This window comes from Pseudopodoces humilis, chromosome 9, assembly GCF_049639895.1.
Source record: "Pseudopodoces humilis isolate 2021_Gansu_Grassland_sample_001 chromosome 9, ASM4963989v1, whole genome shotgun sequence".
Taxonomy (NCBI): domain Eukaryota; kingdom Metazoa; phylum Chordata; class Aves; order Passeriformes; family Paridae; genus Pseudopodoces; species Pseudopodoces humilis.
The window spans coordinates 36,284,587-36,298,393 of NC_142208.1; the positions used below are offsets into that span (position 1 = coordinate 36,284,587).

A 13,807-nucleotide genomic window follows, 5' to 3' on the forward strand; every position below is an offset into this window, starting at 1 on the left:
AACCACAGAGGTACTGTTTACTCTTTGGGCTGCAAATACTTGAAGATGCTGTAAGAATGTATCACCTTAAATTGTAATTATCTACCCTAATTATCTAACCTACAACATGTCTTATTTTCTAGCTCATGTTTGGCTCCTTTCACATTTTGTCATAGCAAGAAATAAAGCTGGAAAGAAAAGCTTGTCCATGACCTTGTCCAGCCTGAATTGAGGCAGATTCAAATTCTAGCTGTGTGACAGCAGTTCTTGTGGGTTTTAGAATCTGCAATTTTCTATGGCAGCATTTTCACGTCTACTTTGTCATGTTGTGTTTTTCCCACCCGCCTGATGTGAAATAGCCTGTGTTGCAATTCGGTATCAGGCAACATTATGACAGTGTCACACACAAGGCAGACTCACGTGTCAGATATACAGGAATGGAGTGTTTGTACTCCATGTCAAAAGGCTGAGACAAAACTCTGAAATTTCTCTTCTGTCAGCATTCTAGCTACAGCCATCTTTCCAACATCGCCCTTTTTTGAGGCAGTAGGTCTGTTTTTACACTGTCCGAGTGAAGACGATATTTACTAGATAATTTTTAAAGTCCGTTCCAAACATAACCCTCGATTCTTGGGAAGAGGTAGATTTCAAAGCAGGAGCAATTGTGGAGGTCGCGGGCAGGGCGGGGCCGGAAGTGACGTAGCGCGGCAGTGACGGAGGCAGCGAGAAGCGGGGCCGCGCCGTGCGGAGCCAGGCGGGTGAGTGGGGACGCGTCGAGCCGGGCAGGGCAGCGCCGAGCTCAGCTGGCCACAGCAGCCTTTGCCCGGAGCGGAGAAGTGGACCCGGCCTGGCCGGGCAGAGGGAGCGCGGGGGTCCCTTCGCGGAGGGCTGGGTTGTGCCCGCCGTCCGTCGGTGCTGCCCGTTCTCCTTCGGCGTGGAAAACCGGGAGCGGCTGCTGTGTCGCTCGTGCTAGAAGGTTGAGGGCTCTGGAGGGAAAGGAGAAGTGGGCTCAGCCTTAGAACCGCCGGGTCTCTCGGACCCGGCAGACTTTGCGGAGGCGTACCGAGTTGGGGTCACTTTTTCTCGGCGGTCTCAGAGCGTTACTGCTGCAGGCAGTGACCGGCAGCAAATTAAATTTAAATCAGTGACCGGGAAATCGCAATTTAATCCCCTGCGAGCATCAGACGAACTGGTAAGAGCTGCACGGGCCTCATCCATCCGGAGATCTTGGAGCGCAGAGCTGTTGCTCCTCGTGAGGTTTCTCTTTCCTTGCCGATCTCTTGTTCCTACTTACAAGATTTTTTCATGCCCAAAGAAAATATTTAAGCTCTCCTGACACTTGAGTGATAGCTAACAGTCACTCCCTAGGTTTTGACCTGACTTTGTGATAAGCCTGTGTTCTTCGCGTACTGTTTCTTCACAGCAGACAGAACAGGATCAGATTAGAGGGTTTTTTAAGTAACCTGAAAGCCCTCTGAAAAGAGTAATCAAACTCTAGATAATGGAGACTTAAGAAGCAAAGTTTACATGGTTTAGCAAAATTATTTGACAACTGTTTCTCTACTATGAAGTCAAGAGTTTTATTTTTTCAAATGAAAAATATCTCAAATATTTCCATGTGCTTATAAAAATTTTCCATGTGCTTACACCTGTGCTGACTCTGTACCATAAAATTGATGGATACTTGGAGTGTTTACCTTCTTCCTCTTCCCAGATTTGCTCTTGAGGATACTGAGAAGAAATTTACAAATGGTTAAAATAAACTTTTCTTCTTTTGTGTTCTGTAGTAAAGTATTTATGTTTAGTCACTTCAGAAACAATATTACCTGTTCCATATTTGTGTCAGTGAATATTTTTTGTCATGTAAACTGCTTTGCTGATTTATTTTGTTTTGCTGTATTGCCTTGCTCTTCTAAGCTACTGTTTTGTCCTGGTTTTTATAAAAATTGTGTTCAGTAGCAAAGTAAGCATCTTTTTGGCATAGCTTCAGTAATTCTTCAGCTGCTCTTATTGCATGTTGTGTTACCAGGAATACAAAAGCAATGCCATTTTTATGTTTTTCTGCAGCATCTGAGGAAGAAAACATCTGAGAGTCACTGCATGGTACTCTGAAAAGTCAGTTCAAGATGTAGTGAAAGAAAAAAGTAAATAGAGTAGTAGAAATTATCACTTAAGGAATGAAAGGCAGAATAAAAGACCACATTATGCCATTATATTAATCCTTTCTTTGTCCAAATTTGAGTACTCTGTTCTCTATTGCAGTTCTGGACTCTTCCTTGGGTAGCATGCAGCACTGTGTTTGGGCTAATCAGGGAGGTGGAGGAAGAGCAATGGAGATCATTACACATATTAAATAGTCTTGATATAAGGAAAGAAAAAGCATCCTATGGTGGTGCATTAGTGGCAGTATAGTCAAAGGAATGTGACGCTGTGCTTCTCTCATGCTAGTGCTAATATTCACCTGCATAGATGGGTGGGTCAGTCTCTGAGCAGAATATTACCATGAACAAGCTATCTTGCTTGGGGACAGGAACTGCAGCTTTGATCAGAAGGTGTGGCAAAACTGGTGCATCTCTGGTACTAGAATTGTTCAGGAACAACTCGAGCATGACAGCAGATGGAGCAATGAGGAGGTAGGTGCACTGCAAGTCTGTAAAATCACCAGTGGTATCAAGGTGAATAACTCCAGTCTCCACAAAGCTGGAAACTAGGATAGTATTCAACTAGTTTTGGTTGCTTTCTTGTCCTACCTGTGTACTTTATCTGGGCATCTGACAGACTGCTGTTCTACCTATGAGTTTTGTTTTATTTTACTTGTTTTCCTGAGTGATGTCTGTCAATTGTACAACCTTCATTTGATAGATGTAGGGAAACTAGAACACAACTGGGATGCTAGTTGTGTCATCTTCATCTTAGCAGCTGGTGGAACCTGTTTTTTTGCTGCTCAGTGCTCAAAACACAGAAGAAAGTAGCAAGATTTGATTGAGGCAAGAGTAGAGAGATGTTAGGAGGAAGGAAATGCTTGAAAGATGCTAACTAATCCTATCTTGAGGTTTGTTAGTGGTTTAATCATGCTTGATAAAATTAACCTCTCCTTATGTTCCTCACTTAGAAAGTTTGATTAAAGCAGCTACTCTCTGTGATTTTTTTTTTAATTTAATTTTTTTTTGGTCTTTTTAATTAGCTGGGGAATAAAATATTTGCACAGAGATGTACTTGGTGTTTTGTGCAATTATGGCTGGGATGCAGGTAGGTGGACTGAAGCATGTGTGCCTACACATATGATTATTACCATCAGGTTGGATCAGCATGGATAGTTCCATGCTTTTTCTTGAAGATGGAACTCTCTTTAGGATTACTGAAGGTTCACTTCAGACGCTTTAACTGTCTGAAACCTCAGTTTTACATTGCACGATTCTTAGTATGCCTCTGAAGTACACTGAGGTAAGTAACTGCTGACCATGTAGGAAATCTAGGCTTCCCTGCCACTAACAAGGATCCTTCCATAAAAACTACTGGTTTCATGTGGCAAATGAAAGTACTGATTTATTTTGTATGCATTTTCTTTTTTGCATCATTTAACACCTATTTGAGTATCTAAAAAAGAAAAGCAGCATCTCAGTATCTGCAATGGTTATGGGGAACCTGTTGCTTTTTATTTGGAAGCACAATTTAAAGTAGTTGCACATGCTAAAAATTGGCCAGGTGAGAGTGTTTGAGCAAATGAGAGCATTTCCATTTCTTGTTAGCTATTGAAAATGAATCACAGAATCAGAATATTCTGAGTTGGAAGGGACCCACAAGAATCAGCAAAGCTCGCCTCCTGAAAGACTTGACTTACCATAAAAAAGGGCTTGTCTTAATAAAAAAAAAAAAAAAAAAAATCAACTGCTGTGATATACCTTTAATCACGGTTCTGGGTTTTTTTGTGAGTGAGTCACCAACATTCCGGTGTTGTCATTGGTTTTATTTTGTAGTTGCTAATAATTGGAGTGGGGAGGAGGGGAGAGAAGGGCTTACACGCACTATGATGATTAAACCAAATTCTACTTCTGGCAAAGTAAAGATCTCCAAATAGTCTTCTAACAAAGTGAAGGCCTTATTTTTGGGGTATTTTTCTTACTTGTTTGGGGTTTTTTGGAGGGATGAGGATGGGGAGGATCTCGTGGTTTTGGTATTTTTTCTTCTTTATAGGGGGAGCTGAGGGAGTTGTTTAATTTCCCTTGTGTGGAGAAATTGATATGTTAACATCAGAAAATTGTGGGTTGGATTTTCTGTTAATTCTTGAGACACTGAAGTTTTTCCAAAGGTCTTGATCTCTATCTCCCACCACTTTGAATATTCTTCATTTTTTGTGAAGTTTTCTCCACAATTTTGAGACCTTCATTTAAGATTGTTTCCTGATCCCAGAAGGTGATGTGTTAACAATTAAAAAAAACTAAACTAAACTAAAAAATAAACAGCCCCCCAAACAAATAAACAAAAATAGCCCACAGAACAACTCCCTTGCAACAATATGGGAATTGATACTGTGGGAATTTGTTTGAATTCTAATAGGAATATAACAGTGGTAATATAACATAGGTAAAGACAGAAAACACTGTAACTAGTGTCTGAGTTAAACTGCGGGACTACTGTGGATTTTGCGGTGTCTTTGAAGATGAAAAACTGTAGATTCGTTGTTTTGACCAATTGCAGTGATGAGTGCTTGCAGATGAGACTGAGTTGGGCAGGAGAGTTTATCTGCTGTTGTGCAGGAAGGCTTTGCAGAAGGATCTGGACAGGCTGGATTGATGGGCCGAGGCCAGTGGTATGAGGGTTAATAAGGTGAAGTGCTGGTCCTGCCCGTGGATGACAACAACCCCATGGAATGCTCTAGGCTGTGTGAAGAATGACAGGAAAGTGCGCAACAGGAAAGGACCAGGGGGTGCTGGTTGACAGTGGCTGAACATGAGCCCAGGTGATGAAGAACGCTGATGGCACCTGGCTTGCATCAGCCATGGTGTGGTCACATGCCCAGGGCAGTGACCATTGCCCTTTACTGGGCACTGGTGAAGCTTGCAGCTTTAATCCTGAAGTCAGTTTCAGGGCTTTTCACTGTGGGAAGGACAGTGAGGGACTACAGTGTGTCCAGAGAAGGGAATGGAGCTGGGGAAGGGTGTGGAGCACAAGTTTTATGAGGAGCATCTGAGGTAGCTGAGGGCATTCAGCCTGAAGAAAAGAAGGTTCATGGGGTAACCTTGCTCTGTACAGCTCCCTGACAGGAGGATGCAGCCAGGTGGGAGTCTGGCTCTGTTCCCCAGGAGCCAGTGACAGGACAAGAGGAAATTGCCTCAGGAAGCGTCAAGGGATGTTTAGGTTGCATATTAGGAAAAACATCTTCACAGAAAGGGTGGTCAGGCACTGACACCCTTTCACTGCTCACAGCAGCAGTAAAGTCACCATCCCTGGAGGGCTCTAAAGCAACCGGCAGTGCCTGTGGCAGCTGACAGTGCTCTTCCTGGCTGTGTAGATGTGACACTTAGGGTTGGATTAGGGTCACCATGGTTGCAGATTGGCTGCATCAAAGGCCACTGCAGGCAGGGATTGGTGGACTTGATGGTATTAGGCTTGTGGTTGGACTCAATGATCTTAAAGTTGTTTTCCAAATTCCTAAGTGTGGACAGGTCACACCTACTGTGTGCAGTTCTGGCACCATAACATAAGGAAGATACAGAGCTATTGGAGAGCATCCAAAAGAGGGCTAGAAAGGTGGTGAAGGGTCTCCAGGGAAAGCCATACAAGGAGCTGTTGAGGGCACTTGGCTTGTTCAGTCTGAAGGAGAGTGAGGGCAGACCTCATTACACTCTGCAGCTTCTTCCCAGAGGCAGTGGAGGGACAGGCAATGACCTCTGCTCTCTGTGACCAGTGACAGGACCTGAGGAAACCATTGGAGCTGTGTCAAGGGAGGTTTAGGCTGGTCATCAGGAAAAGGTTCTTCTCCCAGAGGGTGGTCAAGCACTGGAACAGGCTCCCCGGGACAGTGGTCATGGCCCCAAGGCGACAGAGCTCAAGGCACATTTGGACAATAGTCTCAGGCATGTGATGTGATGATTTGGGTTGTCCTGTGCAGGGCCAGGAGCTGGACTTGATGATCCCTGTGGGTCCTTTACTGCTCAGGATATTCTGTGGTTCTAAATTACACGATTCTCTTAATTCAGAAGTGAATTCAAATGGGATATGGGAGGTAAGTGGAAAGCAAAGCCAGCACTCTTGCACTTGCGAAGAGGTTGAGGCTGTAATGGAGGAAAGAAAGCATGAAAAACTAGGTTTACATATTTTTTATATAGAATTAAAAAAGTTTAATAGAAAGACAATTAGGAGATAAAAATAAAATATACAAATACGGCCGGGTGTCTCTGCATTCAGTCGAGAGCACACTTTGCTAACAAAGGATTGTCTCTTAAAAACAAACTCTACTACATATTCATAACTTTTTATACATAATTCAAACATTCTTATTAAATTTTAGATTTTTTTTGTTTAGTTTTTGACTCACCCCCTTCCTAATAGATTAATATTCTTGGTGCTGCCGGATGTTACACTTCTTGATAACAGCTGCAATAAATTTTTCTCTTGGAGGACTTGGAGGATTGCTATCTTCATCTACATAAGATAATCTAAGAATGCAGGGGGAGTCTTTGACTATTTTTTTAGTCTCTGGGTTATATAAAGAAAAGTAGTTTTTGTTTTAATATCATGTTATAGCTTAACATATATCTATTATACCGCTATTTCTAAGTTTCATCAATAACAGAAATAGAAGAAACTATAATACAGCAAAGTTTTCTAACCTTATACATATAACATTCTTTTTAATATTTGTGAAAAGCCCGTAATATAGTCTGTATCTATAACAGAAGGATGTAAACGGCCTAAGGAGCTAAAGCCGCTCTCAGAAGACTGACTGCAGATCCCTTTCATCTGCTGTCTGCACCAGACTGCAAACGTGTGAGGGCGAGGAGAATCCAGGTTAAGGGATGCCGTTGTGGGACATGGCTCAGCGCTTGTGCCGTGGGTAGGACTGTCTGGACTAGTGTGGAGCCAGACTAAACAGTTGTTAATGCTGTAACTTGCAAATGCCAGGATTTTGTGCTGCAACGTGGAGCGAAATTACATCATCTGCCGGTAGCGCGCGAGGCGGGGAGGGCGAAGCGGCGGCCGGCTGGACGTGACGTGGCTGCTGCCGCGGTGCCGGTTGGCTGCGGCCGAGGCCGCGCCGGGCGGGGATTGGCTGCGGCGAGTCAGCGGGGCGTGGTGGCGGGAGCGCGCCCGGGCGCAGCTCGGGTCCCTGCGCGTGCTGCTCACGGGCCCGCGACAGGAGGCGGCAGGTGCGGAGCGCGCGGCTCGCGGTGCTCGGGGCTCGCGGCGCTCTCGGGGCTCGCGGCGCTCGCGCGGGGGCCGAAAGCCCCGGGGAGACCCGCGCGGCCCCTCGGCTGCCGCTCCGCAGGGAGACCGCCGGGGGCCCGGCCCTGTCGCCGGTGCTGCTGCTGTACAACCTCTCTTGTGCTGCAGAACTGATTTATAGACTGGGTCTGGCAAAATGGGCTAGCGGCAAGCTCCTGCAGGTGCTGGCCTGTGAGGCACTCGGAAGGGTTCCGAGGCCAGGACAAGGTGCTGGCAGTACTGTGTTCCTGAGAGAAAGGAATCGCACGGTACTTGCTCCTTTGAGTTGCCTCTTCGTGCGTATACCATCTGCAGAACGCGGGTGAACCTATACGCGGGCTGCTATAAAGGCTATTTATTTGAAGTTTTCCTTTATTTTAGTCAGTTCTTCTGAACTGGCTTCCCTCTAGGAATGTTTCTAGGGTGAAATTTTGCGCGAACAGCTGCAGATCGGTTTATTCTTTTTTTTCCCCTTGCGGAAGTTTCAGTTGGTAAGGTAATGAAGTGCTTTAAATAGTAAAAGCCTCTGAATGTTACAGAGGACTTAAAATCTTTGTTATGGGAAAGACTCACTTCATAGAAATTGTGTGCATTGCCTTTGAACTTGATTTATGTCTGTTTATATGCTTAAGTGTTTCACAAAATAGTTCTATAGATCAGAGTTTGATTTCCAGGTTTTTTCCACTTGCCTTTATTTATAAAACTGTGGGAAAAGTTTATTTAATTTTATTTTTAGTTTAATTTAATTAATTCACTGCAAATAATTGTGGACATGCTATGGTTCTGCTGCTAACAGACTGAAGACTTGTTTTTCAAGGCACAAGTTTTAGGATTTCAGATCGCTGATTTCTTTGGAAGGTAACTAATTAGGTCTCTTTACACTGATCTGGAACAGCATCTAAATGTACTGTGCTACTTAACAGCTGTTTTATGATAATACATGAAAACTAGGTCATGGTATTGCTTTCTATGAGCAGTAATATAAGGATAACTTTCATTATTTAAAGATATAATAGAAAAATTAAAATTTTAAAGGTCATGTTTGGAGGATAGTTTGGAAGAATTAGGTTTTTACGGTAGTGAAAAAAAAAATTTAAGCTGATGCTAGGAGAAATACCTGAGTAATGCATTTTGCTGCTTTTTTTTTTTTTTTTAATTGCTTCCTGCATATGGGGCAAGAAAGTTTTTTAAAAAAATATTTTTAATTATATGCCTTTTTTAATTTGTTTGTCCCTGAATGTCGGAACCATTCCAGCTATGGAAGTGGTGGAAATGTGAGTGGAATGGAAAATGAGGATTGCAATTAACTTTCAATCCTTGATTGAGTGAGAGGAGAGAAAGGAGTTTGATTAGCCTGAAAGAAAGCCTGTAGTTTGCATCATACCATAAACTGCTCTGTCTGTGCTTGCTGGCAGCATCCATTTCCATTTCACATACTGATACCTGCTGCTGCTTTAAACTCACTGTTTTCTTAGTCTCCTTGCCTTTTCTCACAAGCTAGTTTCAGAAACATGCTATTTTTTCTAATCTTTTTTCCTTCAAAAGATCCACACTGTCTGACGCTTCTCATTCTTCATTGTCTACCTGCTTTTGGCAAAGTTGTCTCTGGCAAAGGGAAGCAGGAGACAGTCTTCCAGAAGGATGAGGTCGTTCTTAGTTGCAAGCAGCCTGTAGTAAGAACGTGAAGTGGTTCTCCAGCAGATCAGTAGGAGCAGCCGAGGAGATGGCACAGCTTGATCTGGCCAGTGTGGGTCTGTATTCTGTGACAGCGAAGTGCCAGGTGAAGGTTATGACTATAACAGGAGTTGAAGGTCTGACAGGAGGGGTAACAGGAAGTGTCTGGAGGTGAAACTTCAGACAGAGTGCCTGTTTCTCTTACAGGGGCATATAGTCTGTAGAGGGAGCTGAAGGGGAATGGGCAATTCCACTTATGGTATTTATGGTGGAAGGGGTTCTGGATAATGAAGCTGGTGTTTACCAGCTCATGTAAGGGGCTGCTGGATTTTGAGCATCTCTCTGAGACCCAGCTATAAAACCCTCTTGAGAAGACAGTGTCTGACAGTAGAGGTCAAGGTGAGCTTCAAGGTGGAAGGCTGAAACATGAATAGTGGGAACTGTGTAACCCCGGAGGCAGGCACATGAGGTGCCTGGTAAGGGTTCAAAGGGGGAATGTCTAGTTAGTACTGTTCCCCAGGTTCTTTAAGCTTACCCTGTTATGAGAAGAAAACTTTGACTATTTGCTTAGTTGCACGATCTGCTCAGAGCCCTTTGCCTCATCATGGCAGTGGCCAGTATTGCCATTTCAGATGAAATGCAGAACTGGAGGGACACTGAAGATTAATATTATTAAAATGTCATGCAGTGTAAGCTTTACTAGGCCAAACATGAGGAATATTATGTGTTGGCTGCTGCCTTGTCTAATGCAGAGGTATATTTTGGTAAGGGTCATAATGAGGGATAATAATACACTGATACAGGGTAATGAGGCCCCTTCACGTGTTCATGTACACGTATGCCAGAACTGACAGTGCTGTAAATGTCCTGGTATTTGTAATTGTAGTTTTCCAGTGCAGTTACTTTAAGGTCTCCTTGTCCTCTTTTCAATGCTTTCTCTGTACCATAGTTTGTGCAGTTTTGTTTGCTTTATTTCAATGGTGCAGGAAAATAGATTGAAAGCAAGTAAAGGAAACAAAGTTTTGTGAAAGGAGGAGGAGAGGTGTTGTGGTTTAAATACTGTCTGAGAGAACTGGATTCTTCTTAATCTGGTTTGTTTCCTTGATGAGACTAGATGCATTGCTTGCACTAGACCTGTCATAGGAAATGGCTAATTTTGTATCCCTCGTTTGCTGTGTACTTGCTCTAGTGAATTTAAGAGTTAGAAGAATCCTGAGTGTTTAGTTTCAGTCAAGGGAAACTAATGCCAAGTGCTTGGAAATTTGTGTCCTTGCCTGTAATCATGGATAAGATCTTGTAATTTGGTAGTGCTCAGGGAAAAGTGCATGAGCATATTTCCTATATTGAATAGGGCTGAGATAGATTCATGTGAAGTTTAGTAGATGCTCTGTTGTGGGTTATACAGAGAAATCTGTATGATGCAACCTCTCTACTTTTTCTTTTTCTTCCAGGCTTCTCCATGAAAAAAAAAAATTACTTTTATCCATTGTAGGTACATTCACTAATAGTGTTTTCAGTTCTCAGGAAGCCATGTTTTATTCTTTACCTTTAAAGCAGGTAGGGAAGAGAGGCCTTCAGTTCTTCTATATCATAGTCTGTGTGCAAATTCTGCACAATGGAGAGTGGGCAAAGGAAATTGTATTGAGATGATACAGGACAAAGAAGAATTGGACTGGGGGAGTGGGCAAGGAGAGAAATACAGATAGAAAGTAATTGCTATTTAACCAGTTTCCCCCCTTCCTCCATTTTAACTTGCAGATATCCTTGATTTGCAGAAGGCATCTCAGAATGTTGTGTCGAGCTGCTCTGAGCCCTCTTGTCCGTTCCCCTGGATGGTGCTTTGTGTTACCGCCACATGCCATCGCAGCCATTTCCCGTTTATGTATGTATGAGAGAAAGCACACATTCTAAAATGTTGGTCAGTATGTGTCTGGGCATGTCTATGCTCTTTTCTATTCGGAAGGAAAATCATCTCATTAACATCATTCAAAATGTACAACCTCTGAAGTGAACTGTAGTTGAAGTTCTACTTTCCCAGTGTTGCCTTTTCCTTTAACTCAGTAATATTCGGCTGGATGTCCGAGTTTGTGTATTTTTCATTCTGGCATGCATTTCAAGGAAAAATAATTAGTTGTAAAAGTGCTGCTGCTGTAAAAACTGCTTTTATTTCCACCTCATACATTCCTGGAAAACAAGATCTGATTATGTCTGCTCCCCCATCTGCATTTTCAGATATCTTGAGTAAAGCAAACAGCAAAACTCAAATTTACTTGGATTAAATTCAACTGGAAAGGTGCATGCAGGAAACCTGAGTGTAATTACGTAGGTGCCCTGTAAATAGTTCTTTCCTGAAAACCTAATTTATGAGAACCATTCAGTGTCTGCTTGTTTAGTGGTCTGAAATACTAAAGTTAAGGATAGATAAACTCTATTAGATCAAGAGAGTAGCTGTTTGCCATTGCATGCAAGATTAATTTCCCACTGGTCTGCGTATTAACAGTTCTCTGTTATTAATAACTATATGAATTAGATGTTAAAATCTTGAAAATTCTAAATTTTTTATTTATGAGCTACAGCTCTGTTGACTTCTGTATTTGTAATATTTCTAAATGTGTCTCATTTTCTGAAGTCAATAATTTTCACAATGCTAACTATGAGAAGTTTGTTCCTAAGTATTGACAGTATCCAGCAGTGGAACGACTCTTGTCACTTCATCAGTTGTGATCTAATGCTGGAGTGATCATTTATCACAGGGGGTTTTTTGTTCTCCACTGTTTTCTGTTTGTTCTCCATGGCTTTTTTCTGTTATGTTCACCTTGTATATTTTGAAATTCTGCTTCTTTACTTCTGAGAAGCAAGCCTTGTGCAGGCTACATAGAAAGATCTGCAGTGCCAGATACTTAAGTATGTTTCATGTGTGTCCGTTTCTTTATTAAGGAAGTGTAACTGTTGACAGGTATGGGATATTAAAAACTGGAATGCCTTTAAGCTTACTTGTCCAAAACCTGGACTGGATGGCTGTGTCAATTCCTCCCTAATTGAATGTGGAGCAAGTTAATGGGCTTGCATCTCCAGAAATGTTTTGCATGTGTAAAGTGGGAGCCGATGTCACACCTCAGTCCAGTGTAAATAACTAAAAAAGGTAGATGTATGCAGTCATAGAGCAAGATTGATGATTAGGACTTCAGTGGGGATGAATTGAATGCTCTGCTTGTTCTGGAACTCTTGTCTTTTCCCTTATTTTTCTTAAAAAAAGTAAATTATTTCTTTTCAGATACCTCTTTGTTGGTTATCTCTCGACAGCTACCTTCTTAGAATGTTCTAAACCCTGAAGCCAAGAAAACTGGAAATAAACTCCTTTCTGGTTATACTGTGTAGGTTAGGCAAATACTAAATAGCAGTACTAAGTAGTAAGTTCTAATGCTGGAAACAACAGTCAAATTGTACTCCTTTGCCCAGTCTTTCCTATGTATTGTAGACCTTATTTAGATTCACAAGTATTCACAAGTATTCCCAGTGAAAACTGGGGCAAATGAAACTCCTCTCTAAATTCCATTTTCTGGTTTTTTTTATATGTGACATGTAAGTGCAGCACTTACGATTAGTCACTTAAACTTTTTCTGTGTGTATAATGAGGGAAGGATTTATTTAATTAAAACATTGTTGAATTAAAAGTTGTTTTTTTTTATGTAGCACAATGTTCATTCCCATCTTTCTCCAGCAGCACCAAGAATAATCACTTTAACTTATAAATGAATCTATTATGTATTACAAAGCACCAAAATTAGAGATGCTGATCATATGAAATATAATTGGGTAACTCTAACCATGGCATAGGATTCAGTTTACTGATTTGTAAAGAAGCCTCTGCATCTTCAGATGATACATTGCTTAGGATTGACTAGAATAGAATAGTTAGTTTTAAGACTCTTACAGTGGTCACCTAGTTCCACAGCCTGAGGCTTCAGGACTGCTCAGAGCTAAAGCACACTATGGGCGTTGTCCAAATGCCTCCTGAACATAGACAGGCTTGGAGCACAAACACATCTGCAGGAGGCCTGTTCCAGGCCTTGAGCACCACCATGCAACTTCGAGTTCGTATGTTTGTCATGCCCCTTCAATTCTCCCTAGCTGAGCAATGTGCAAAAATACCTGGTTTAGAGATGTTGTAAAAGCTCTATTTCTTTTCTAACAGTCAGGCTTTCTGTGCTTCTTCAGACAGGAAAACTCTCTTAAATGTATCTAATGAGGCAAGGCAAAGAAGATTGTTTTTACAACTAGTCCTTGAGGTTTTAGCTATATAGGCTCTTTTACAGTGTCTCTCAGTTTGGTCTTCTAGATTCCCAGAGTCAGAGCTCTGTGATGCATGGGATATTGCCTTCTGTACCTTAGGGATGGTTAGTGCTGCTCAGATGCTCCTGTTCGGCACTTTGTTTTGATGAATTGGAAGCTAGTTTCTCATTCTCAATTACTCAATTGTAACTTCTCAATTGGAAGTGTGTGTTGTGAAGGGTTAAAAGTCTGAATCAAACATTTAAAACTGTTCTTTCCCTTTCCCTTTCCCTTTCCCTTTCCCTTTCCCTTTCCCTTTCCCTTTCCCTTTCCCTTTCCCTTTCCCTTTCCCTTTCCCTTTCCCTTTCCCTTTCCCTTTCCCTTTCCCTTTCCCTTTCCCTTTCCCTTTCCCTTTCCCTTTCCCTCTCCCTCCCCCTCTCCCTCTCCCTCCCCCCCT

At 42.3% G+C, this 13,807-nt stretch overlaps 1 protein-coding gene across 10 annotated transcripts in view; it reads left to right on the forward strand.

Moving 5' to 3' along the window:
- The first annotated feature begins 681 nt into the window (after positions 1 to 681).
- The window catches only part of ALDH18A1 (aldehyde dehydrogenase 18 family member A1), a 34,555-nt gene continuing 21,429 nt past the window's right edge, over positions 682 to 13,807 (forward strand). For 2 of the 10 annotated variants that reach the window (XM_005528857.3, XM_005528858.3), the window contains exons 1-2: positions 682 to 737; positions 10,837 to 10,960. In XM_005528857.3, coding sequence (XP_005528914.1) covers positions 10,867 to 10,960 — 94 coding nt within the window. In that variant the 5' untranslated portion in view covers positions 682 to 737; positions 10,837 to 10,866. The other 8 variants (XM_014257732.2, XM_088059483.1, XM_014257731.2 and 5 more) reach the window with 8 other exon arrangements.